This window comes from Capsicum annuum, unplaced genomic scaffold (genome assembly GCF_002878395.1).
Source record: "Capsicum annuum cultivar UCD-10X-F1 unplaced genomic scaffold, UCD10Xv1.1 ctg1985, whole genome shotgun sequence".
NCBI classification, from domain to species: Eukaryota; Viridiplantae; Streptophyta; class Magnoliopsida; order Solanales; family Solanaceae; genus Capsicum; species Capsicum annuum.
Window position 1 is genome coordinate 847026 of NW_025825704.1, and position 24039 is coordinate 871064.

The window sequence follows — 24039 nt, forward strand, 5'->3', positions numbered from 1 at the left end:
TAAAACAAGTAAACTTAATCTTAAAACCATGCACTTTGGATACAAGGATGAAAGAATAACCTTGTTCATAGACCTCATATACCTCGATTGGACAAATTCTTGAAGAAAGCTTGAAATTGGAATTTAACTTCTTGAGTTCTTAAAGGAAGAAACTTGAACTTTGTTCTTGGGAAGAGAGGAAGGATTTTAAATTGTGTCTTAGACATTTAGGGTTAAGAGAGTGGAAAATAAAGTGTTTTAAGACCCCTTAATTCATTTAAGAATGATTAGAAATGGTTTACGGGTGTAAAAAGACCTCAACACCCTTAAACTAAGTCAAAATGGAGCAATTTTGGTACTTGACTTTTTCTAGGTGCGCACACCAAAAGCCAAGGCAAGAGTGTATGGTGCACGCCAAAAGCCAAGGCTAGGGTGATCGGTGCACATCAAAAGCCAAGCCCATCTAGTGATTGCTAGCATTTGCCCCATGATGCGCTGCCTTTGCAGAGGGTCTATTTGTTGACGCACACCAAATTCCAATGTCCAAAAGCACCCTTAACACAACCCACAACAACTATACTTGGTTTTCCATCGATACAGGGTTCCTAAGGGTAATTTTTAAGGCATTACTTGATACAAGACTAACTGTGTATCAAGAGATTCAAGCCAACACAAAAGCAACAAACTGAACAACAAGGTGCTAGTGAATCGAAATAGGCTACTCACGGCTTCACTAGACTTTAGATTTAGTTTTGAGCAAGAAAAGAGATGAACACAACAACAATAATGCTAGTGAATCGAAAGAGCCCCACACGGCTTCACTAGACTTCAAAGCCCAACAACAATACAATGTTAACAAAAGAGATGGATAGATAGTTTGACATACAATATTCAAGAATCTAAGAACCCTAACCACATGTAAAGACCCTAAGATTAATAAATGTTAATACCAAACTCTTACGTTGACAAAAGAGGGACTTTACCTCCCTAATCACCAACATATCAAGCCAATGATGCAACATAAGTGATATCCACACTTGGGCAACCCTAGTTACGGATTGGTGGCTTTTCCAAGCCCTACAACTAAGGGGTGTTACACTCCTCACACTAGAGAGAAAGTTTGTCTTCCATCAATAAGCAATTAATGAGAAAAAAACCTAAAATGTTCTATTTATATTCTATTACAAGACAAGGCAAAATAACAACAATGCCCTTAAAGGGTGGGGTAGCCATGGAGTGCATTTGGATCCAATGAAGTGACCAAAATACCCTTAATGAAGATGACCAAATCATGACCCATTAAGTGTTGTCCAAAATCGTGAGTCCTCAAGTCTTCGATGCTCCAAGCAATCTTTCACACACGGCTTTGCTGGTGCTCAAAACGGGTCTTCCTTGCATATTCTTGTGCCCTCAGGGTGACCAAGTCTTGAGCCTTTAAATGATGACCTCCAATCATGTCTTCAAAATTTAAGGTGGCCATTTGACTTGTATCATCTTTTCCTTCTTGAAAAGGATTCAACCTCAAATCCAAACCTTGCAAGAACAAAGAGAAGACAAACAAGAACCACATCCTCATGACATGAGGGTTAAAGTTAGTACAATAAATAATATCAATATGCCAAAGAGGTACACACTTGAGACGTAACCACACGTCATTTGTTATAATCACGAGGGACTTAGAAAAAAAATTACAAAGGAGTTGGCGAAAGGAATCACCATCAAGGGGTGGCATCCTAATTGAAAGTAAAGTCCACCTAACACATATAACAATATCACTCAAATAAGTGGACCAACCAAGAACTGTCCATCCTTCACACCCTAAGAAGTTACCGGGATCTAATGGGAGACGTAACCAAGGGCTTAGGTCTCGGCCTCTCTCACTTTCCCCTAGGGTGTCATCCTCGAAAGTAAGCAAGCCCTCTTGGTCACTGTTGAAAATATCATGAACTAAAAGAGGGTTGAGAAAGGTGTTCTATAAGTCAACTTCAAATAAAGGGTTCCCATGTATGCACTTACTACTAGTTTCAAAATTTCCACTAGGAATATACCCAACATAAGAAACACATAAAGACGAAGTAGATGGCATTTCTAAGCACATATCACCTTCTCTTTCACAAGAGTTATCCTCGCATACGTACAAACCATCAAGGGAAGCCAAAGGACCACAATCAATATCATCTTCATAAAGACAATCACAACTCGGGTTTTCTAAATCTTCAAGCGAATCAAGATCATAGACACCCGGTTGATCATTTTGCTCACCCTCACTAGTTGTTGGCAAGGAAATCCACATACCAACATAGACTCACCTTTTTTTCACAAGGGTCAACTAGTGTTTGAATACTCTCGTTACTTGGTTATGGAACCTTAGTCAAGTTGTAAGTGCTAGCACCAGGTGGACACAAATCATTCTCACGGGGAGAATCAATTTCGTCATCTAAAGGATCAACTAGTACTTGTGTACCTACAACAAGAGTTTGGTCCTCATGTGACCTAAAAATATCAAGAGTATCACAAAATGAAGACTCATGCACTCCTACACTTGGTAAAACTGCAACTACGTTCATAGGAGTATAGGGGATAACATTTTCACCTCGTAGCTCACATGAGCTATGGTCTTCATCTTGACGTGTGTCCGGGTAGCCCACTTGCTCCCTTGGAAATCCCATATGATCCGACCTTTCATTTACCACTTCCCATTGTTGGGTAATGGCTTCAAGTTTAGCCAAAATAGCACTTGCAGCTGCGGGTTCCATCGTAATTGCACCTAAAAAAAACAAGTCTACAAAATAAAATGCAAGTTAGTTTGAAACAACCTCACCACACTCTCACGCACTTGATCGTTTCACACTTGGATTCATAAGTGTTGTAAGTCAGCTTGTAGTTCGTAATGAGTCGATGGGTGAGTCTACTCCTTGGTCAGAATGGATTCTTTGTTTGAAGACTCAAGAAAATAATGTCCGAACTTGAACCAAGAAATTCTATGATTCAAAAATAAGAAAAGCACACAATAATGCTAGCACGAACAAATGGGCACAAAAACTAACAAGTTAGTGGGAGATTACTAGGTCGTCAATTAGTGTTCAAACCAACAAACGAAACTAAGAAACAATAAAATGAAACTATGAAATCTAAAAGTTGAACTCAAAATGTTGCGTGAACAGTAATTTAGTGATGTGGCAGTCCACTATTAGCCTTGGTTTTATCAAAATTTTACCCTCCAATTTCAAGTCTTGACCAATCTACAATTTGGAAATAGTGGATTTGGTTAATGGAGGGAAATTTGGTCTTGGAGCTTCATTTTCAAGTTCAAAACAAGACTTGAACTTCTTGGTACTTTCTCCTTGAAACAAGGTCCTTAAATCAAGGAATGTAGGTGAAAAGTGGTTGTCAAGTCTTTTGAGTGATGTGATCAAGTCTTTCACCAACAAGTACTACACTTGGTCTTTTACCTTTTATGGATCTAATGTCCACTTTTTGTTTTAACAAAAGATGAAAAGGATGAAGAACAACAAGAACACAACAAGTCCAAGAACAACAACAATTTCAGTTTCCAAATCCACTAAAACAAGACCATCAAATCATCCAAGGTTTAGGTAACAACAACATCCAACTCATCCACACCCTGTTCACATCAACAACTTCAACAAGTTCAAGTTCAATCTTAGATTTGGACACTTTTTAGTGTTGATGAGAAAGAAACCAACACTAGAAACACTCTAAACAAACAAAATACTACAAGTTCTAGACACACAACAAATAAATCTTGGCCAAGATAACAACAACACAATTTTCGGCCAAGAACACAAAATGGACAGATTTGCACTTTTCTAGAAATTTTTTTCAGTTTTCAACTTTTTTTCTTTTTTAATTTTCATCCAAGAGAACCCAAGATTAGTAGTGTAGGAACACAACCATCCTTGCTATGATACCAAAATTATACAAGACTAAGTGTGTATCAAGAGATTCAAGTCAACATAAGAGCAACAAACTGAACAACAAGGTGCTAGTGAATCGAAATAAGCCACTCATGGCTTCACTAGACTTTAGATTTAGTTTTGAGCAAGAAAAGAGATGAACACAAGAACAACAATGCTAGTGAATCGAACGACCCCCCCACGGCTTCACTAGACTTCAAAGACCAACAACAATACAATGTTAACAAAAGAGATGGATAGATAGTTTGACAGACAATATTCAAGAATCTAAGAACCCTAACCATATGTAAGGACCCTAAGATTATTGAATGTTAACACCAAACTCTTACATTGACAAAAGAGGGACTTTACGTCCCTAATCACCAATGTATCAAGCTAACGATGCAACACAAGTCATATCTATACTTGGGCAACCCTAGTTAAGGATTGGTGGCTTTTCCAAGCCCTACAACTAAGGGGTGTTCACTCCTCACACTAGAGAGAAATTTTGTGTTCCATCAATAAAAAACTAATGAGAAAAAGACCTAAAATGTTCTATTTATATTCTATTACAAAACAAGGCAAAATGACAACAATGCCCTTAACGGGTGGGGTGGCCATGAAGTGCATTTGGACCCAATGAAGTGACCAAAATACCCTTAATGAAGATGACTAAATCATGACCCATTAAGTGTTTTCCAAAACCGTGAGTCCTCAAGTCTTCGATGCTCCAAGCAATCTTCCACACATGGCCTTGCTTGTGCTCAAAACGGGTCTTCCTTGCATATTCTTGTGCCCTCAGGGTGACTAAGTCTTGAGCCTTTAAATGATGACCTCCAATCATATCTTCAAAAATTAAGGTGGCCATTTGACTTGTATCATTACTAGAGCACTAAAAGCACAAGGTGTTGCACTTACTGTTTCTCACAAAAATGGTCATAACTTTTTGCTCGAAGATCAGATTAAGGTGAAATTGGTATCATGAGAAAGCTAATTCAACTATCTATAATTTGGTGATCTTGAGATGAAAAATTCCACATATGTAAAAATTTATACACATTCAAAGCTGACCCTTATAGAATTAAATACTAAAATTTGGCCAAATCAAAGGCTCTTAGCTCAACTTTGCTCTTAGTGATTCCTATGAACATTTTCCACCTTATAAGAACTCTTCACACTAGGCTAATGATGATGACACATGTATTCAAATATAGATCATGGGATTAGAGTTTACATACGTAGGAATGATTGTTTGATTTCTAGCTAAAAAATGCGGGTTTAATAGTGATACTAGGTAAAATGCTAGTATCGTTGTTAGGAAGTAACAAAGGCCTAATGTTTGAATTGACTTTGTCAAATTTGACTTAAAGTGGTCAGACAACAATTTGTGGAACTTGTTTAGTATTTGGTAGGTTTGAGAAAATTTGGACATGTGGTCGAGGAGTAGAATAAGAGGCTTTTGAATGTTCCCCAAGGTTTTCCAACCTACCATCTATACTTTCCAATCCACAATTGATGATTAACCACTTCTCATTCATGTGGACAATTCCTTAGTCATTTGCCTCACATCTTGTTGTATCTTAGGAGTGTCTCCGAGATGGTATCAAAGGTTGCTCCACCCATAGATCTTAGCACAATTGAGAAAAAGGATGAAGCAACTATCGATGACTCAATTAAAAATAAAAGACGAAGCAAGAAATAATAAAAACATACAAGGAAAAGAATAAAGGAAAAAAATGAACTAAGGAACCAATTAAACAACTAAGTAGATCAAGTACTAGTTGTTAATTAGTGTTAAGAATCAAAGAAATGAAAAGGGGAATCAAGAAAGGAAATCAATAAATTGAGCCTGAGCAATTGGAGTTTAGAAAACTTGAATTGCATTTGAGACGTGTTGGTAAAGAACTACGGCAGCCTTCGCACACCCTAGGCATAACCTAAGCACAAAAGGGGTTGTATTGACCTACTTTAGCAGGTCTAACGCACCCTTGGTGTATGCCAGACGTACCCAGGAGGCGGAGCTCACTGTTTTGAGATGCTGCAGTAGATCAGGCGCAGCCCAAAAGTAGGCCAAGCATAGATCTAAAGCAAGTCAGCCGAGACGGCTAATAAAGGTGTCGAGTTGGCATTCTAAGTGGTCCCCATTGACCTCTTCTTTGGAATGTTTCTTGGACATTTTGTAGATTCCTTTGCACTAACACTTTTGTACACCTTTTCTTTCCCTTTCTTGGATCAAACATCAATTTTTTTGTGAAGATTTAACTTGAAGATACGAATCTTCTTAAGAACATCAAGAACATAAAAATTCCAACCTCTTTCTCCATTTCTCAAAATGCGATGAAATTTTGAATTCAAGCATTTTTCAGACTTCTAAACACATTCCAAACATCATTAAGCTCAAATTCTTAACCAAAAAATCCAGATTTCAAGACCTACTTTCAATTTCTTCAAACTCAAGCTTTCAATAATGGTAGCTCTGATTAATCTCAAATTCGATATTTAGACTCCAATAGTGCTAGGAAACAAGAATCTAAAACTTAAAACTAAAGAAAACAACAAAATCAAAGACTCAAAATTTGACCTAAACCCAAAAATATGAATAGTAAATCTTTTATGATTTTTTGATTTTTTAAGACAAGAAAACCCAAGATTGACTTGGTGGGAATGAAATCAAGCTGCTCTGATATCAAATGATATATGAGGAAACTATAAAGCAGAAACACACACAATACATAAGCACAAACATAAGGAAAACAATGGGAATGAAAATAATGAAAAGTAAGGGATAAAGATAAAGAGCTAAATAGATTGACACAAAATGATAAAGAGAGGATAACTAAGGGGTATATTAAACCCAAAGACCTTCCTTTAGATTATCACAAGCACCAATCTCCTATGAAGACCAAGAGTGAAATTAATCACTCATAACTAACATTTTTCACAAGTCCATAAAGATCCCAACAATCTTCTATAAACACCCTCAGATGTACATTCATCCAAAATCATCTAACCCTAGAATGAAAATTAGTCCTAGATATTTATAGGCCAAGGCCATTTATTACAATTGGGCCCAAAAGTGACCCTAAATACTGCTTGGTGACCATAAACCAAACATGATGCTAATTGGGCCCAAAAGTAACCCCCAAAGCCAAATATCCACATGTTGCTACGTATGCTCTTCCACTGTTTCATTGAACCTCGTAAAATCTATGCAATTTTTCCAATACAATATTGTTCGACACTGCTTTGGATGATATCATCAAATGTAGTTCCTTCCCAATTTATCCTCCAATATGTATTTGTTTCCCTAGAACGACCAAGTCTTGGATCCTTAGGTATGGTCCTTGAAGCATAGGTCTCAAAAGAATGGAACCTATTCGGCTTGTATCAGGTACTCATTAGGCATCATCGGCCGACTAAGCTAAATCATTATATAAGTACAATACAAATGCAAGATAAATAAGCTAGTCAAGGTAAAAGGGATAACCTGGAATAATGCTCCAAATGTTGTAAATAAATAGATAATCTAATATAACAACGTAAAGAACACATAACTATCAATACAAAACTACCCACATAAGTCAGTAAGTGGGGAATAGTAAATAACCAATGTGAGCCCCTATAAGCCCGGAGGGTACAATCAAGAGGAGTAATAAATAAAAAGAATTCAAAAAAACTGTATCTCAAAATCATAACCATGGATCCTTCCATACCATAACATATCATAAATAACCACTTAATGCCAAACTCTAACCAAAACTCAATATCATCATCATCATTTGCTGGACCTGAACTAAAATTCAATATCATCATTATCATTTGTTGGACTTGAATCAAAACTCAATATCATCATCATCATTTTCCTAACATGAATCGAAACTTATATTATTAATTACGAACTTGAATTGAAACTCAAAATCATAAGTCGTCGGACTTGAATCGAAACTAGTATCACCTCTCAAGTACCAATCTAGCATAAGTACCATGTAATCAACCTCTTCAAGCTCCTAAGTATATAGTTTAATGGGTAAAATACGCTTATAACATCTACAAGTAACTATTAATAGTCATGACCTAAGGTGGGCTGGAGGGACCTACTTCTAATCCTCTAAATTTATTCTAAGGTAAATTCTACCCCTGACTAGGCTAAGGTATCTGAATTCACTTCTAGATATTGAATGGGCCACATTTAGTCCTAAGATAGCAATTTTACTGTAAACATGAGTAACTAGGTCAATTATGCCTAGTCTATAATTTCTTAATAAGCTAAATAATTCAAATTACACTACTCATGCCTCCAAGACCCAATTTTTAACCCATATCTAGCACAGTATAAAAAATATACTATGATTAAGGACACTCTAAAAGAAAGGTAAACCAACCCAAAGTAGAAGCCGGATAAAGCTCGGTGAAATCCGCTAAATTTATGATTTTCTTTTTCAAGAAGATTTCGCATGATGCCACGCTATCAAAATCATAACCTACTCATCAATATAAGAACAATGGTACCCACATTTCATTTTTATGCTTCGGGTCCAAAATCATATTAAAAATCCCATGTGGGGCCCACTTGCGAAATCATTCTCTCAAAATCGCCAATGCGTCTCTCTATGCTCAAGGAACATTTATCCTCAAAAATGATCAAATTTTGAGATCAAATAGTACTAAACCAACCTACCAATAATCTAGGGATTTTGAAAAATAATTGAGAATTCACGATGAAATTAATGAAAACTTACCATAATTTGAAGAAGAAACATGTAATTTAAGCTCACAAACACCCCAAATTCACCTATTAATGTTTCTCCAAAGTTTTCACACTTTCTAGGGTTCTATACTCTTGAACTTGTGTGGAAAATGAGAGAAAATGGGCTAATTGGGGCATTTAATGGTACCCAGGGGCCGCTTAAAAGGACACTAGACCTTTTTTGCAATACCAGTTGCCAGCACGCCCATCGCTTAAGTGGAGCATTTGCCACTTAAGCATTGAAGGCTTCACTTAAGAGGCCTCAGCTGGGCAAGCCTGGTCACTTAAGTGACTGTCTGGACGCTTAAGCGACCTTCACTTAAGCGATCCAATAAGTGCGAATGCACCAGTTGAGTGTACCAACCGAGGACTTGAAATTTTTCCAAGTCTCTACGAACTTCTCAGAATTATCCGGAATTCCGTAAACATAAATTAACTATGCTACCCTAGCTGGACACAATGGCGTCGTTAAAATTTCCATCTGAGGTTGTCTCAATGAAGAATAGGCCCCATACGTAGGTGTCATTTTTCTTAATTTTCAGCCAATAGCTCTGAATGAGTTCGAAAGCTTTGGGACCCAAATAAAAGGGACACCTGGCCTAAAATCAATATTTCAAAGCTATTGGAACTATCAGAATTGACATATGAGGTTGTTTAACTGTTGTTTTCCCCGGTAGCTAAATTTTACCAGCGAAGACTTTAAAGCAGAGAATTGACTCTAAAAATCAAACGAACTACCTAGTAACTTAACTGTCATCTCCAGGAAGTCATAAATGACTTGGGCTGTTATAAGGAAGCTCTAAACGATAAAAATGCGTGGAAATGAAGAAAATAACCTGGAGGGTCATTACAAACGTTGAACCAATCAGACTTCTGGTACACCACTTGTTAAATCAGGAAAGTACTTCTCCATCAGCATACTAGGCAATGAATTGGGGTATTCAAAATCTTAAATATAATTGGTACATTTCAACCCGATAATAAGAGAAAATTCAAGCATCAGCATCTCATTTTTCCTACTTTTAACTATCTCCTCGCGTAACTTCTTCATTATAGCAGGATCATTATGGTGCTTTGATCTATATTTTCATGAAAATCATTAGAATCCATATCAAAAACAACCAAAACAAAATCAACTATACCTGTTGATTGAGATTTGTCTAATTAAGATATACCAATACTAAAAGATGATTTGGAATCCCTTAACCAGCTTAAAATTAAGTTAAGAATAGTAAATCGAACATATATTAGCTCAAATATTTTATCTACTCAACTTCAAAAAACTATGAAAACAAACTAACCTCCAAAAGTTGAAGAAAAAAATAAATGGAGATTGTAAGTTGATATTGAAGCTTGAAAGTTGATGAAATTGAAGATGAAGTAGGGGGGCATGACTTCAATTCTAAGGCGGTGAGTTGGGAGTAACTGTCAGTACAGTCTGTTGATTTTTGTCTGAGAATGAAGGACAATACGTGGATGTGGGTGATGTATTCGAAATTTGTGGGGGTGTAGTGATGTAGCCACTATTTTCAGAGAGTGAAAGTAAATCAGAGACTTAAGTAATTAGTTAAAAGGATTGAGATTTTTAGTTAAGTTGTGGTATTTAAGTAATTTCTCAAATACTATAACAAGAGTAAGAACACTTTGTATGCATATGAAGAAATCAAAGATTAAATCCTCTCAACTGTAGAACAGTACTTGAGTAGCAGCTACTGCATCGATAAAACTCGACTCAAGGTACCCCTTAGTGCTGCAGTATGGGGCAATTTGTTAGAAGTGGTTCGTTTACCAAGTAGTCTCTATTAAGAACTGCTTTTTTAGTCTCGACCTTGCCTACGACAAATACGACTAGCTACCACCAATTCACAGCCCAAGTGAAAAAGCGAAATCTTTCGAGCATGGCTCCAATTCGAATGGGGTGAGTTGGGAGTAACTGCCAATACAGTCTATTGATTTGTGCCGAGAATGAAGGACAATACGCAATTCTGGGTGATGTATTTGAAATTTGTAGGGGTGTAGTGATGCATCCGCTATTTTAAGAGAGTGAAAGTAAATCAAGAGGCTAAGTAATTATTTAAAAGGATTGGGATTTTTAGTTAAGTTGTGGTATTTAAGTAATTTCTCCAATATTATAACAAGAGTAAGAACACTCTTTATGTATATGAAGAAATCAAAGATTATATCCTCTCAACTTTAGAACAGTACTTGAGTAGCAGCTACTGCATCGATAAAACTCGACTCAAGGTACCCCTTAGTGCTGCAGTATGGGGTAATTTGTTAGAAGTGGTACGTTTACCAAGTAGTCTCTATTAAGAACTGTTTTTTTAGTCTCGACCTTGCTTACGACAAATACGACTAGTTACCAACAATTCACAGCCCAAGTGAATAAGCAAAATCTTTCACCACTTCGAAGAAAGTTTTGATATCATACATGCACTGGCACTAAAACTCTATCATGCGAATTATAAACCATTATACAATTCTATCACAGACATCCTCGAGTAACGTCAGATACAACTTAATTGATGGTGTTCTACAAGCCAGTTGAACTTGATTCATAGCCTCGACCCTTGTAATCTGTGCAAGAAAAGTTGCCGTGCCATTGTCCTTTACAAGTTACAAAGAAATCTCATTTGTAAGAATTCCGATCAGCATGAGTGTCTTTGTAACGCTGTAGCAAGTAGGTGTCACATTTGATTGGAGGATACCTGATAGAGCAGCAATCAGACAAACTACTTCAGTAAGTAAAAATACTGTGGGGACAGAGAGGATTTCTAACACGCCACATCGGGTATGATATGATCTCTACGATCACAGTGGCACAATGAATGCACGTTTGTCAAGTGTGTGGCAAAACTCTAGTGATATAGCTTTGCAGAATCTCAATTTGAACATTGACCCCGGAATATCTCAACATTTTTTCTGATAATAAGTAAGATCAAAACAATGAAACACCTAAGTTTATATTGAAGGTGAAAATTGTCGGGTATACAGCAAAGAAGCTTCTGGAAAAAAGTTGTTTTGTTAAAGATTTATCAAAAATACTTACAAAAGAAAATATTGAGTGGAAAAGGTACTCTAAGAACTTCCACAAACAGAATATCTTCTTCTAGTCCTAATTAAAAATGCAAACCTTTTTTTCGAAATATTTTACAAAAAGTTCTACAGAATATTTTTCTAAATGGCTATGATCATCAGGTAATTTGTACTGCAAGATAAGCCATTAGTTTAGTTGTGTGCCACAGGTAGGATAATCTTACTTGCCTTGGTGGGTTTACTTTTGATTGGCAGGTTGGCAAGCATTCCACAAGACAATCGTGACTGGGTTCGACAAAATATGCAATCTGCACAACATGAAGAAGATTGACGGATGGTTTGTTCTCCCATTTCCATAAGAGCTAATTTGCTATTCATTTCGTTAGATGAAATAAAGAGAAGTTCTCTAAAATTTCAGTTCTAGAAGGTAATCAATCCAAATATGAGTCGCAATAAGAGTCTCAGGACTTTTCCCACAAAATCACTCTGTGGAAGATGAGATTTAGCTAAAAGCCTTGCTATTTTTTAAAAATTCTTAACTTCTTGTTAGTTTTATTCCCTAGCTGCTTATAAATAATATAGAGTCCCATAAATATGTTTGAGAATCACCTTATAGGAGTGATGGACCAACATCTAATAGACGTTCTTCAAAACCAAACATGCAAAAACCATAGTGTATGATGTAGAAATCTTCTTTTTTCGGACTACTCATCACATATAGTGATCATATGTTGCTGATAAATTCCTTCCATTCACTTTTATAATTAGATGCATATATATTTAACATTCTTAAAGACATTCCTATCCGGGGGCAATAAGTCTCTTCTAGAAAGTTCGATAAGAATGACCAATTATCTTTAAATGACTACGTCATTTATAATATTTCAATATAAAAGCTTACAAAACCATCAAAGGACTTACAGAAAATCTCTCTTGACCATTTCCAAGGACCCGATGCAGTGTTGACCTGAACAAAAGAGACAGAGTTAGCTGACAAACAGCAAGACACAATTAGGGTGATTTAAAAATTTATTATCAATTTCATAAACAATGGGTCTGCACCATTAAAAATCACAAAGAGAAGCTATCAAATCCTGCAATATGAAGTCTGCATTTCCTCAGTTTGTTTCAAAACCCTATGTGTGAGAGATATTATTCAAGATTAAATACTTGCAGCAACTTATTCACAGCTTTCTGAAGATCAGTTATCCGACTGCATCCCCAACAAAGTCAGAAGGGTAAGAATATCTTTTCATGGTCAAATTGACAAATGAAGGATCTCAGCGATTTAAGAAAAGTTTGCCAAAGAATTTAGGGAGGGGGACTATACGGTACTTTAGGCAGGTAGTGAAATCAATATTTTCGGCTTCTGATGTAATTAATTCGCAACTTGCAGAACCATCATATTACCTGAAAATACCATTGCTCCAGCGCTCAAGCATATCACCAAGATTCACTATAAAAGCACTGTAAGTAGAATGTCAATCACATTATCCCCATAATTTCTGTTGGATAATAATTGGTCAATTAGATAATGGAGGGCAGCAACTTCTATTTCACTATGTAGATGATTTCAACTTTAACTTTTACATTGTTAACAAAAGGCATGCTGTCTCTGTTAGAAACTGCAGGAGAAGACATGATTCTAAGCAATATCAAACCTTACAAACTATAACTTGTGACTTGTATACAAATTAGAGAATAAAACTAAGAAATTTATTATGTCTCACCCTTTCAACGGTGGCACATACTCCCAAATCTGAGGATTTGCATCCTTATCCTTAGATATCTGAAACAGATTTAAGAGTTCATGTTCCACATCAACAATGAAGAATATAAATCTTGTAAATTCAAAGTGTTTTAATGATGAACCTGAAGGCCACAGACATTATCTGTGGCCAAAAGGGTTATCAGACCATAGTCAGAATGTGCACCGGCTCCAAAAATTCCATTTGATGGATCAGAAAGTTTTCCTAGTTTGACATGAAATCAAAATATCAGTTTACTTCAAATGCAAAAGCATGAAAATTCTAGTGATATTTCACCATCTTCACCTTCATAATGCAGCAGGCGCAAAGTAGCAATTGGTCTGCCAAGCAACTCAGGCTGATCGAAAAAGTCAACATCAAGGTCCAGTGCAAGGGCTATGAGCCTTGATACTCCTTTTACCACCTCACTGATGAAAGTCAAGGAAAGTCAGCAAATGATAGAAAAGATATGAGAAATGCAAGGGAGAAAACAATCTTGAAGAAATAGAGAAATATGCTCACTGACAAACAAGATAATGAAAACATAAGAGTAAAGAATATGATTTGAAGATAGTAACTCACAGTGCCTCTTGATGATACTTCTGCATAGTTTCCCTCCATCCAGGCAAGGTTCCTGTCAGAATGGTAACCAATTTAACCTTTGAAGTTCTTTACAAGATAACGATGATTGGTAAGGTCATTGCATATTCCTCACATAAATGACTAGAACCCTCGATAGAGTTACCTGCAGCAGGCCACACATTTGACCCATAAAATGGTTTCTGGGATTCAGGATCATCTTCAGGTACTTCTACACCAATGTAATATCCCTCCTTATAGTCACCTAAGACCCACAAAAAAGCAGCCAATTCCTACTTTTATTCCAGTGCCATACATTTATTAACAGAAAGTGAAAAGATAAATTCAGAAATCATAGGGTGAATGCAACTAATTGCGAGTAAAACAGTGCATTAATAACACAAGTTAAACTTTGCGATGGAAAGCCCTTACACAAGCCATTAAACCTTATAACATTGAATATGACTAAAACGAATGCATCACTGTTCACCTTCGCAGATGATACAGTCATATGTGAGCTCTATCTTGAATATTCACTAGGCAGACTCTGCTAAAGTAGCTTTTCTCACAGTTCTATGATAAGATGTCTAGAAATTTTTTATATTGCAAGAGTAAAGAGATATCTTAAGTTTTAACTATCCTACACCTATGAGCATTCTCTCTCTCAGGTACCTTGTCTAGGTGAGACATGTCATCATTTGTTTGTAAGTATATTATTATGATATTGTTGTGGCTCATCTTAATTAGTTTAATCCTGCTGTTAGTACAGTGAGCGACTAACATTGGGTAGGAATAAGGTAAATATCCCCTCTTAACTCTAACCCACTAATAATAAGAATAAGAGATGATAGATGCATACCATTTATTTGATTGACAGCATCCAAATGTTCGTCTAGACAAGGAGTGTAGCCCCGATGTTTCTCATTTCTAAGAAGCTTCATCTTCTCTTCCAAAGGAAGGTCAAAGAACTTTTTGCTTTGAGCTAAAACTTCATCCATAAACTCCTGGCTAATACCATGATTAATAACACAGAAAAATCCTGAATCTAAGCAAGCCTGTAACCAATAAAAAATCACATATGAGCAAATGGAGTAATAAGATCTTCGATGGAATATAAATGAAGAGGAAAGAAAGGAAAAGTGATAAAAGAAAGCAGAGATAGTGGTGATTCTATAGATGTAGTTAATACAGGTACCAAAAGAAAGCAGAGATCGTGGTGATTCTATAAATGTACTTAATACAGGTACCAGCTCATGTGGGGAAGGGAAAATTCTGGAAAAATTGTCTGAGAGACAAAGTAATCTACATGTTGAAAGCAGATTTTGTTTCCACTGAACTAAAACAATATGTTGGACTCTAGTAAACTGAATTCATCATCCAAACGCTATTTTGCTTCACTTTCTTCTTTACAAATAAGAAATTGAAGATTTAGTTACGATTAGAAATCAACATTCTATCTTTATCCATGGATCCTTTATCCATACTTGTTCAATTGGAAGTATTGATCCAATTCAAAAATTATGTTTCGCTATTTCGTAATCCAATTTTTTAATGCAGGAAAACAGTAAAATCATTAGTATAACTCCATAGCGAATATAGTGGATCGTATTAGTTGAAAGAACAAAGGACAAAAAGAGGGCTTCGTGGTTCAATCTATTATCTGATATTTTAATTTGTCCAACAGATTGAGTTCTCCTCTAAAATATAGCATAGACATGATAAAATTTCCCAAATTTCACTTTGTGGGACACTGTATGTTGTTATAGTTGTAGTCTTGTTGACATGATGGTATTTTCCTATAACTGAAAAAGGATATAGGAAGAAAGCAGTTTTCCGAACATTTCAAGTTTTTTTTTATTATAAAAAGAAGGAAACCTAGAGCCTCTGTATCTAATTCAGGTGAATTTTGCAACACAGAATATGAAATTCATTCGTTTTGCTACGTGGGAAGTTATTCTTTTCCAGCTGCTATCATCAGCATCACAATTGACAACGTTTCTTCTTCAACACATAAATGAATACATACAGAAGCAGAGAGAGAGAGAGAGGTGCCTGTTTGAGGAGAGAAACAGAAGTGTGGATGTCAGGGCTGGAAAGGTCGATACAATTTAAAGAATAAAAATTGGCAGCAGCAATTCCATCATTCCTCATATCCTCTGCTGCCTTACTATTATTCATGAAATCCACCATTATTTTTTCTTCTTTCTTTCCTCGGTTCAACTCAATTCAGGGAGTGCGTTAAAAAACAGTCCCAAGGTCTCACTGACGTACCCGATTCTTCCACTTTATTATGTGAACAGATGATTGACACTTTCTGTTTAAAGTACCTGTTTGGTCGAAACTTTTTTTTTTTTTTTTTTTTTTAGAATTGGAGTTGAGTTGAAAATGAAGTTGGAGTTGTGTTTATCATGTCTTTTTAAATTTTTTTTAGAATTTTGAAAAAAAAAAATTTAAATATGATTTTATGCCCTCAACTTTTAAAAATTATCAAAATCACTCAACTACTAATTAACCTACTAACATACAACCAAATATTGAGAAAATAATTTATATATCTTTAATTGATAAAATAATTAACAACAGACTAATTATTATGATTGTTGTTCTTCTAAAATTTAAATAAAAATATCAAAAGCACGAGTTAAATAAGTTTATTTAATCACAATCGATTGAATAGAGATAATATATTTTGATAAATATGATTGATGGGTATAAATATATTTTTTATATTCTTAAATTTGTTGATGAATATTCTTAATTATTTTCACTTGAATTAATTATTTTATTCAATTTGGTTTTTTAAAAAAATTTACGGATGATTATTTATGAATAGATTAATGATAATTTTTTGTTTTTTCTTTATTGATGATATTGATTTTCCTTGAATATTATTGTATCGTAAATATGGATCATTACGTTATGTTTAATATGAGACTTTACTGATCACTTTTTAATAATTTATTAAAATCATAATCGTCATTATATGACATATACAGAAAATTAGAATGACAAGAAAAAAAATTAATTTTTTCATTTTTAAATAACATAATGTACTAGGCCTTATATTTCTATAATATAGTTCATTCAAAACAAAAGTTAATATATTTCCGTCATAGATTGTCATTTACTTCACATTAGTAAATTTTGGTTTAAAAAAAAGAGATTAGAATATCTGTAACAATTAAAAATGATGTTGTACTATAGAAAACAAATAATAATTTTTTTCTTGGTGGTCGGTTGTAGTTATAAGAGGGGGTTTGTGTAAAAATTTAAAGATTGGGGTTATATGTAATAAGAGATAATGGCCAAAAGACCGTCCAAGTTTTACCTCAAATCCCAACTACACACTTAATCTTCACGGGAGTCCTATCACCCCCCTGATTTATTTTTTCATGTATTTATTACCCCCAACTGCTGAGTTGGCATGGAAGGTAAGAACACCCCCTCTAGGCGCGTTGTTTCAGTCTCAAAAACTCCAAAAGTAAGAGTTTGCCCTTCCACATGTATAATACACATTATTAATTGATTTTTTGATGAAATAAATCATGAAAAATGGCTCTCTCTCTCTCTCTCGCTCACTTCCAACGGTCTTCTTCCTCTTCTTTATAACTCTCTTCTCCTTGTCCACCATCTGTCTTCATCTTGCTCAATTTTTTTTTATTTTATTTCTTTAACCTACATACCATTTTCTACTTGAATTCTTGGAGTTTTGTTTTGTAATTTTGTTCAACTCTTAATTTAGAGTTTGTAATTTAATGATAGATTTTGTCGGAATTCATGAAATGACAAATTCAAAATTGAATAAGCTTTGTATAGACGAATCAGACCCAATTCTCAAAGTTGTTGTGAGATGCAAACATGGTATTTTTCTTGACTTGCAAACTTCATGGTCGAAGTCTAATCCAAGAAAAAGATTTTGGTCTTGCCCCTACTATGGTGTATGCATTTTGCATCGTATTTTGTTGTTACTTTATATTCAAATTATGTTAATTTACTGATTTCTACAAAAAAATTCAGTCTCAAAAATGTAATTTTTTTCTATGGAGGGACAAAAAAAAAGTGGATCCAAGATTAAACTTTATCATTCCAAGATTGGTGAACAAAATCAATGAGTTGGAAGAAGACTTATGGCTTAAACAAGTCCAAATTGATAACTTGACGTGGGAGAAGAGGCGCAATGGAAGATGGAGATGGTGTAGGTTCAATAGGAAGACTTTTTTATGTATTTTGATTTTTGTTGTTGTTATGTTCATCAGCACCAAATGAACTGAAAGTAGTTGCTAGATCTGGTCTAATATGGTGTAAATTTTGTATACCTCTCTCTAAATATATTAGATTATGTTATGTAATGTTGTCTTTTGCCTAGTCATACTCCATATGTTTGTTTTTGTATAGTTGTACTTCTAATGTTTGTTATGCTGCTGCTAGGTTATTCTTTGCACTAACAAAATCATATCTTGTGTCGCTGCTATGTTGTGGTTTACAGTTACAAAATTGTGTCATGTATTGCTGCTATATTATTGTTTACACTTGTTATGTCTTGTGTTGTTGCAATGTTAATTGTTTACACTTGCAAAGTTGTGTATTATGTTGCTGTTATTTAAACGTACAAACTAGTGTAATGATAATGTTGTTTAGGCAAAGCATTGTTCTAATGCTATGTTTTTCTTTACGCTTAGTTAGTGCAATGGTAATGTTGTGTTAAAATTATAGCAACATCACCACCATTTAAACAACACAACAATAATGCCTAATGACAACATTCATCAACAAAACATTCCAACTTCACACATCATCATTCATACCAAAATATATTCACATTCATAATGCCTAACCATTAGGCAACATTAGTCAACAAAATACAGTGCTTAAATTATTTTCCAACACTAAAATAAAATTGTTTTCATGTCAACTGAACTAACTTAAAACAGTAATTAAAATACATCAACAACACTACAATTTCCATGGCATGTTGGACTGTGAAGAAGCGGTATTTTGACTTAGATGGTTTGAACTACTTCCCACTTTCTTCTTTCTTCTATTCTCTTTAACTTCTTGTAGTTTTCTTGTTAAGATTGTTGATTTGCCATTCCATTTTAATTTACTGGTACTACTTGATGTAAAACCAATGTCACCAGTTACATCAGCTGATCTTGCCACCTTTGCTTGACCAGTAGAATATATCTTACTGTTAAGCATGCCAGGCTACAGGAAAGGATAAAAAAGTTTAAGAATCAACATATATCAATGACTTATAATTTACAAATGATATAACAAAGTAAGAGACTTACATTTAGGACTTTAAAGCCATTTTCAGCTTGAAACACACCCATTCGTACTACTCTTTTCCTTTTGAATGGAGCAGTGTTTCCCCTAGCACTACCCATTCCTCTTTTTGTAGCTCCAGCTATTAATATGATGTACAAAAATCAAGAGGTGCAGAAGAGGATGCTGGAAAAATAGTAGGTACTGGAGGTGCTGTAGGTAGAGGAGTTGCAGTAGCACCTACTAAAATTGTTCTTTTGGGTCTCCCTCTTTCTTTTCTTTTGCTTTTGGAGGTTCAGTAATTGCTTTTGAAAAAGGATCAATATTTGGTGTCATTATAGATATCCAATAGCGATTGGACTTAACTTTAGTGTGCATTGGACTATACGAAGGCCTTCAAAGCATCGCACTGCATCAACAAGAATAGAATACCAATAGAAATTCCCCTCATCTAAATTTATATGGAAGGGTTGATCGAGAAGATGATTATATGTCAGAAGGAGCCGTAGGAGAATAATTTTGAGGGAAAAGGGGAGTTGATGAAAACCTATATCATCTAAGAGCAAATTAAAGAGGAAAACATAGGATAGAAAGGAACTTCTAGCTAATCATGTAGCTGAATTAGAACATAAGAAATCTAAATCAAGTGCAAATATGAAAGTGTATACAGTACTAAAAATCCATCTGTTGTATCTCTGAAAAAAAATTAGTGCAGCTCGGCACTTTGCTGGGAAGATGTGACTAGGTAGCATGATCGAGATGATCACCTACATAGAAAATAGAAGAACATAAAGAAAGCAGCTTTGCAGGCACCGAGGGTTGAAATGATGTACCGTAAGTAAAGAAAACTTGGCCTAAAAATAGTTGCATTTAAACAAGAAATCTAAGTGAAGGCAGCAATTTCTGAATTTTAAATACATCTCATGTCTTCCTGTTTATGGTTCCGATTAGGCCCACTGCTATTGACCTGATCGAAACCACAAACAATATTAAATATCAATACTTTCTTAGCAATATGGATATAATTGATTGTGTTTTCTTGCCTTAGCATGCTTTCAACATATCTTAGAGAAGATCAAATGCTTATTGTAGTATGTGAATGCTTATAATTTTCAAGCTTTCCTACAGCTTGTTGATTTGGTATTCAATCTTGTCATTAAGGTCAGCATATAGTTCTTGATCTTTTCTAAGTTGGTCAAAAGCGTAGAGTTCTTGATATTTTCTGTGGCATTGTAAAAGGCCTTCAGAAGGCTTCCAAAACACTTTTTTTGGAAGGCTTAAATGATAAATGGAGGGTTGCTATGTTTGTTTTAGGTCAATGTCTTGCTGCACACTCAAGCAGTGGCCCCAACAGTTGAACATCTAACTTTCTTGAGTGCTAATCAATGCAGCTTGTTCAACCAATCTTCTAAGTATTTGATAGGCTATCCTTTGAAGGTTGATAGAACAATCTGTATTGAAAAACTTTCAAAAAATGGTGAGAGTTTATAGAGCATTTAAAATCCCTGCTTCCACTGCTTATAGTAGTAGGAAGCGAAAAGCCAAAGAAGTTTCCAAAACTTTAAAGAGGTAGTCGATAAATCCGAGTCAAAAATTGAGTAAAAAATCCTTGTCGATATTTTTGAATATGATGTAAGTAGTACACATGAGAGTGACGATGTTGAGGATAGTGAAGGAAAAAGAGAAGCGAAAATCAAAGAAGAAAGTGAAAGTTATAGCAGTGAAGATGAGGACAGGAAAGATAGTAGAGACAGAGAGGGGGATGATCCCCTATCCTTGCCAATTTGTCGAGAGATATCTTCGTTGAGTTGTACAACCTAACAACTTGGATGGATAAGCTAGGTTCTTTTCCTGCAAATATTTTCATAAGTGCAAGAATGACGGTCTATCGAGAGTTTAGAAGGATTCTTGTTGAACAAAAGTTGTATGCTGATTTTAAGAAAACTTGTTTCGGACATCTGAGGCATATGCCGAAACATTTTAAGTTTAATGGACAGATGGTCCATTATGTGTTGTTGTGACGTATCAAAAACAATTAAAAAAAACTCCATGAAATTTGGTTCTATGTGAATGGTAAGACAACTTGTTTCGGTTTAAAGGAATTTGCTCTGATTACGGGGCTGAATTGTTCAACATATCCCCTTGAATAAAAAATGAACAAAGTCCTCCAAAATAGTGAAAGCTTTCATTTTAAGGTGACGAAGAACAAGAGCATTACTATGTCAAGGTTGGTTAGCCTGATCAAAGGTAATAGCTTGAATAATCAACAAAAGTTGAAGTGCACTTTGGTTTGGTTCATGCACTCGATGCTGTTGTCAAAGGACCCATCAAAGAAGGTGGATTCAGACCATATCAATATGGAGGATGATTTAGATTTGTTCGGGGGGTATCCATGGGGAAAAAATTTATTTGGGCTGATATTGTGCTACTTGAAAAAGAAGATTGATTTGACCAAACAGAAAGAATCATTTGTAAAGAGGAATAATGCATCATACGCATTATATGGCTTTCCATGGGCGTTTCTAGTACTTATAATTTACCATATTATTGATTTATTATAGACTCTTACCTATTTATGTAATAATACATAGACCCTGTAGATTTACTTATGCTTTTATTGATTTCAATTTTGGATATATGAGGCCTTTCCTCATCTGGAAAGGTATATCGATAAGTCATTGGATAATTCTTTGCCCATTCCCTGGCTTCTTAGATGGCACATGTCGAAGTGTGACAACATAATGGAAGGCGACCCATTTAAGTATAAAAGAAACAGCTCAAAGGTCAAATTATACTTATTATAATATGATAATAATGATATTATATTAGTAAATGTCGTCTAATTTATATTTATTTTTTATAGATTGTGCACCCGTACCTTACCCCTACCGTCCGTGAGATAGAGCATAGATACATGAAAATATTTAAGCTATACATGGATGAAGTTAAGGATACGTCCATCGATGCCTTGAAGGCGCAACTAAAAGGTGTGATTATCCTGAATACATCAGTGAAGGTCACAGATGAAGATGAAGATTTAGATGGTCACAATTATGTTCCAAGTTCAGTACGTACTTGTGATCATGCTTGTTCAAGTGGACTCAAAACTACACTCGACGCTTCTAATGATAATGAACTATGTGAGCCTGTTACTGTGCTTGAGAAAAGTGTTATGGATATTGCTTCTTTTGTTGAAGATGAGAGGTTGAGGAAAATCGAGAAGAATAAGAAGAAGCATCAAGGTGAAGGTAAACTAATTTATTTTTTGCCCTATCGATTTAATTTTCTTGCATAATTTTTGTAATCCTTTAAAAACAAAGTATTGCACCTCGACAGTCCCTGTCATAGCTAGTATCAAGTCAACCTTGAAGAACTTGCAGTCATAGTAACTAACATTACTGCAGCAAATGAAAAAGATGAAGAAAAGAAGAATTGAAAGAAGAAAAGGCAGTAGATGAAGAGAATGTAAAAGAAGAAGAAGAAGCAAAAGATGAGGAGAGGAAAGCTGAAGAAGAAGCAGAAAATAAAGAGAAAACAGAAGAAAAATGAGAAGACAGTTGGTGAAGAAAGAGTGGCTGAATAGGAGGACAAAAATATTGAAGAAGAGAAGAAATTAGAAGAAGAAGAAGAAGAAGAAGAAGAAGAAGAAGAAGGAGAAGAAGAAGAAGAAGAAGAATGAAGAATGAAGTAGAAAAAAGGAGAAAAACATGAAAAAAATAAAGTGGATATGATGGGCATCGTTAAGGAACTCAATGATGATAACATGTAGTTCGGTGGTTTGGAACAAACAATTCTCTTAATGATTTTGTTGTTTTTAATGATTTTTGTTTTATGGATAATTGAATTACATATATTTGGCATCTCAATGATGACATTTACTGATGAAATTATGTTTAGTTATTCCATTGTCTTGTTGGATTAAACAGTTGTTTGCATTGTGTTACCTGTTCAACTATTGTCCTAATTTATAGAGGTAAATGACAAATATTATAAAAGTTGTTTTCTATAATTTCTAGACTGAATGCATGATCGATTGAATATATCATATATTTATAATGATAACAAACAAGTTTATTGTTATATGTTGCATTATGTCACTAATTCAGTAACTATCATGATTTGTAGAGGTCTATCGATTGTGTCCAGTGTAAATTATAGACACAAAGCCTTGTTAATAATATACCATATTGGTTTATTGCCCATAGTAGCATATTAGAAAAAAGAGGAATAATTAATTAATAATATAATGAATAATTGAATTTTATGCAATCGAATGAGCTTACACAAGTCATGTGATCGTATGAGAGTGCACGTAAATTATAGAAGATGATGAAAGATGTGTGAGGATGGGTAGTGATGGTATAACCAACATCCTCAGGGTAATGTTTACCAAAATCACAAGTATGTTGTGGGGAATTCATTTGTCAACCACAACTCATCACCTGTTCAACCACAGGTCATCAACTCACACATCTTTAATCACCACCTTCAATTTACCTGAACTCTCGTATGAGCACATAACTTGTTTAGTATCATTTAATTGCATAAAATCCAATCATATATTATTTTATTAATTCAATAATCCTTTTCAAAATATTTGCTAGTCATGGTCTATAAATAAGTATCCTCGTCTAGTTATTTAATAGTGAAAGTAGTTCTCAATCTATTCTAGATTATATAAGGTCGAGTAAATGACTAAGAATAGTCTAGCATAAACTACGGACTACTTCATTAATAAATGCACTAGACGATGATACATATTCATAGA

At 34.9% G+C, this 24039-nt stretch overlaps 2 protein-coding genes across 4 annotated transcripts; one reads left to right on the forward strand and one right to left on the reverse strand.

Moving 5' to 3' along the window:
- Positions 1-11025: 11025 nt before the first annotated feature.
- On the reverse strand, positions 11026-16308 carry LOC107877835 (2-oxoglutarate-Fe(II) type oxidoreductase hxnY). Of its 3 annotated transcripts, none has more exons than XM_016724601.2 (11): positions 16059-16308; positions 14866-15061; positions 14173-14271; positions 14010-14061; positions 13734-13855; positions 13552-13652; positions 13410-13468; positions 13090-13146; positions 12601-12646; positions 11904-11987; positions 11026-11351 (listed from the first exon to the last, which is right to left on the reverse strand). In XM_016724601.2, the coding sequence occupies exons 1-11, from the start codon at positions 16194-16196 to the stop codon at positions 11331-11333; spliced, it is 975 nt and encodes a 324-aa protein (XP_016580087.1). In that variant the 5' UTR covers positions 16197-16308; the 3' UTR covers positions 11026-11330. The 3 variants fall into 3 exon arrangements, with proteins under 3 accessions (XP_016580087.1, XP_016580080.1, XP_016580092.1); XM_016724594.2 differs by having other exon boundaries at positions 11908-11987; positions 16059-16307; XM_016724606.2 differs by lacking the exon at positions 11904-11987.
- Positions 16309-22206: 5898 nt separating this feature from the next.
- Positions 22207-22820, forward strand: LOC124890543. The gene is made up of 2 exons (XM_047402364.1): positions 22207-22519; positions 22702-22820. Exons 1-2 carry the CDS (start codon positions 22207-22209, stop codon positions 22818-22820), a joined length of 432 nt encoding a protein of 143 aa, XP_047258320.1.
- The last annotated feature ends 1219 nt before the right edge of the window (positions 22821-24039 follow it).

Bases quoted from the DNA above. Each gene is read 5' to 3' on its own strand.
- LOC124890543 (XM_047402364.1), top strand. From the start codon at position 22,207: ATGGATGAAGTTAAGGATACGTCCATCGATGCCTTGAAGGCGCAACTA. The intron at 22,520-22,701 runs GTAAACTAATTT...GAAGAAAAGAAG, and splicing joins GAAGAAGCATCAAGGTGAAG to AATTGAAAGAAGAAAAGGCA.
- LOC107877835 (XM_016724594.2), bottom strand. From the start codon at position 16,196: ATGGTGGATTTCATGAATAATAGTAAGGCAGCAGAGGATATGAGGAAT. The intron at 13,653-13,733 runs GTGAAGATGGTG...ATGTCAAACTAG, and splicing joins GCGCCTGCTGCATTATGAAG to GAAAACTTTCTGATCCATCA. The intron at 11,988-12,600 runs GTAAGTCCTTTG...CATGTTGTGCAG, and splicing joins ATGGTCAAGAGAGATTTTCT to ATTGCATATTTTGTCGAACC.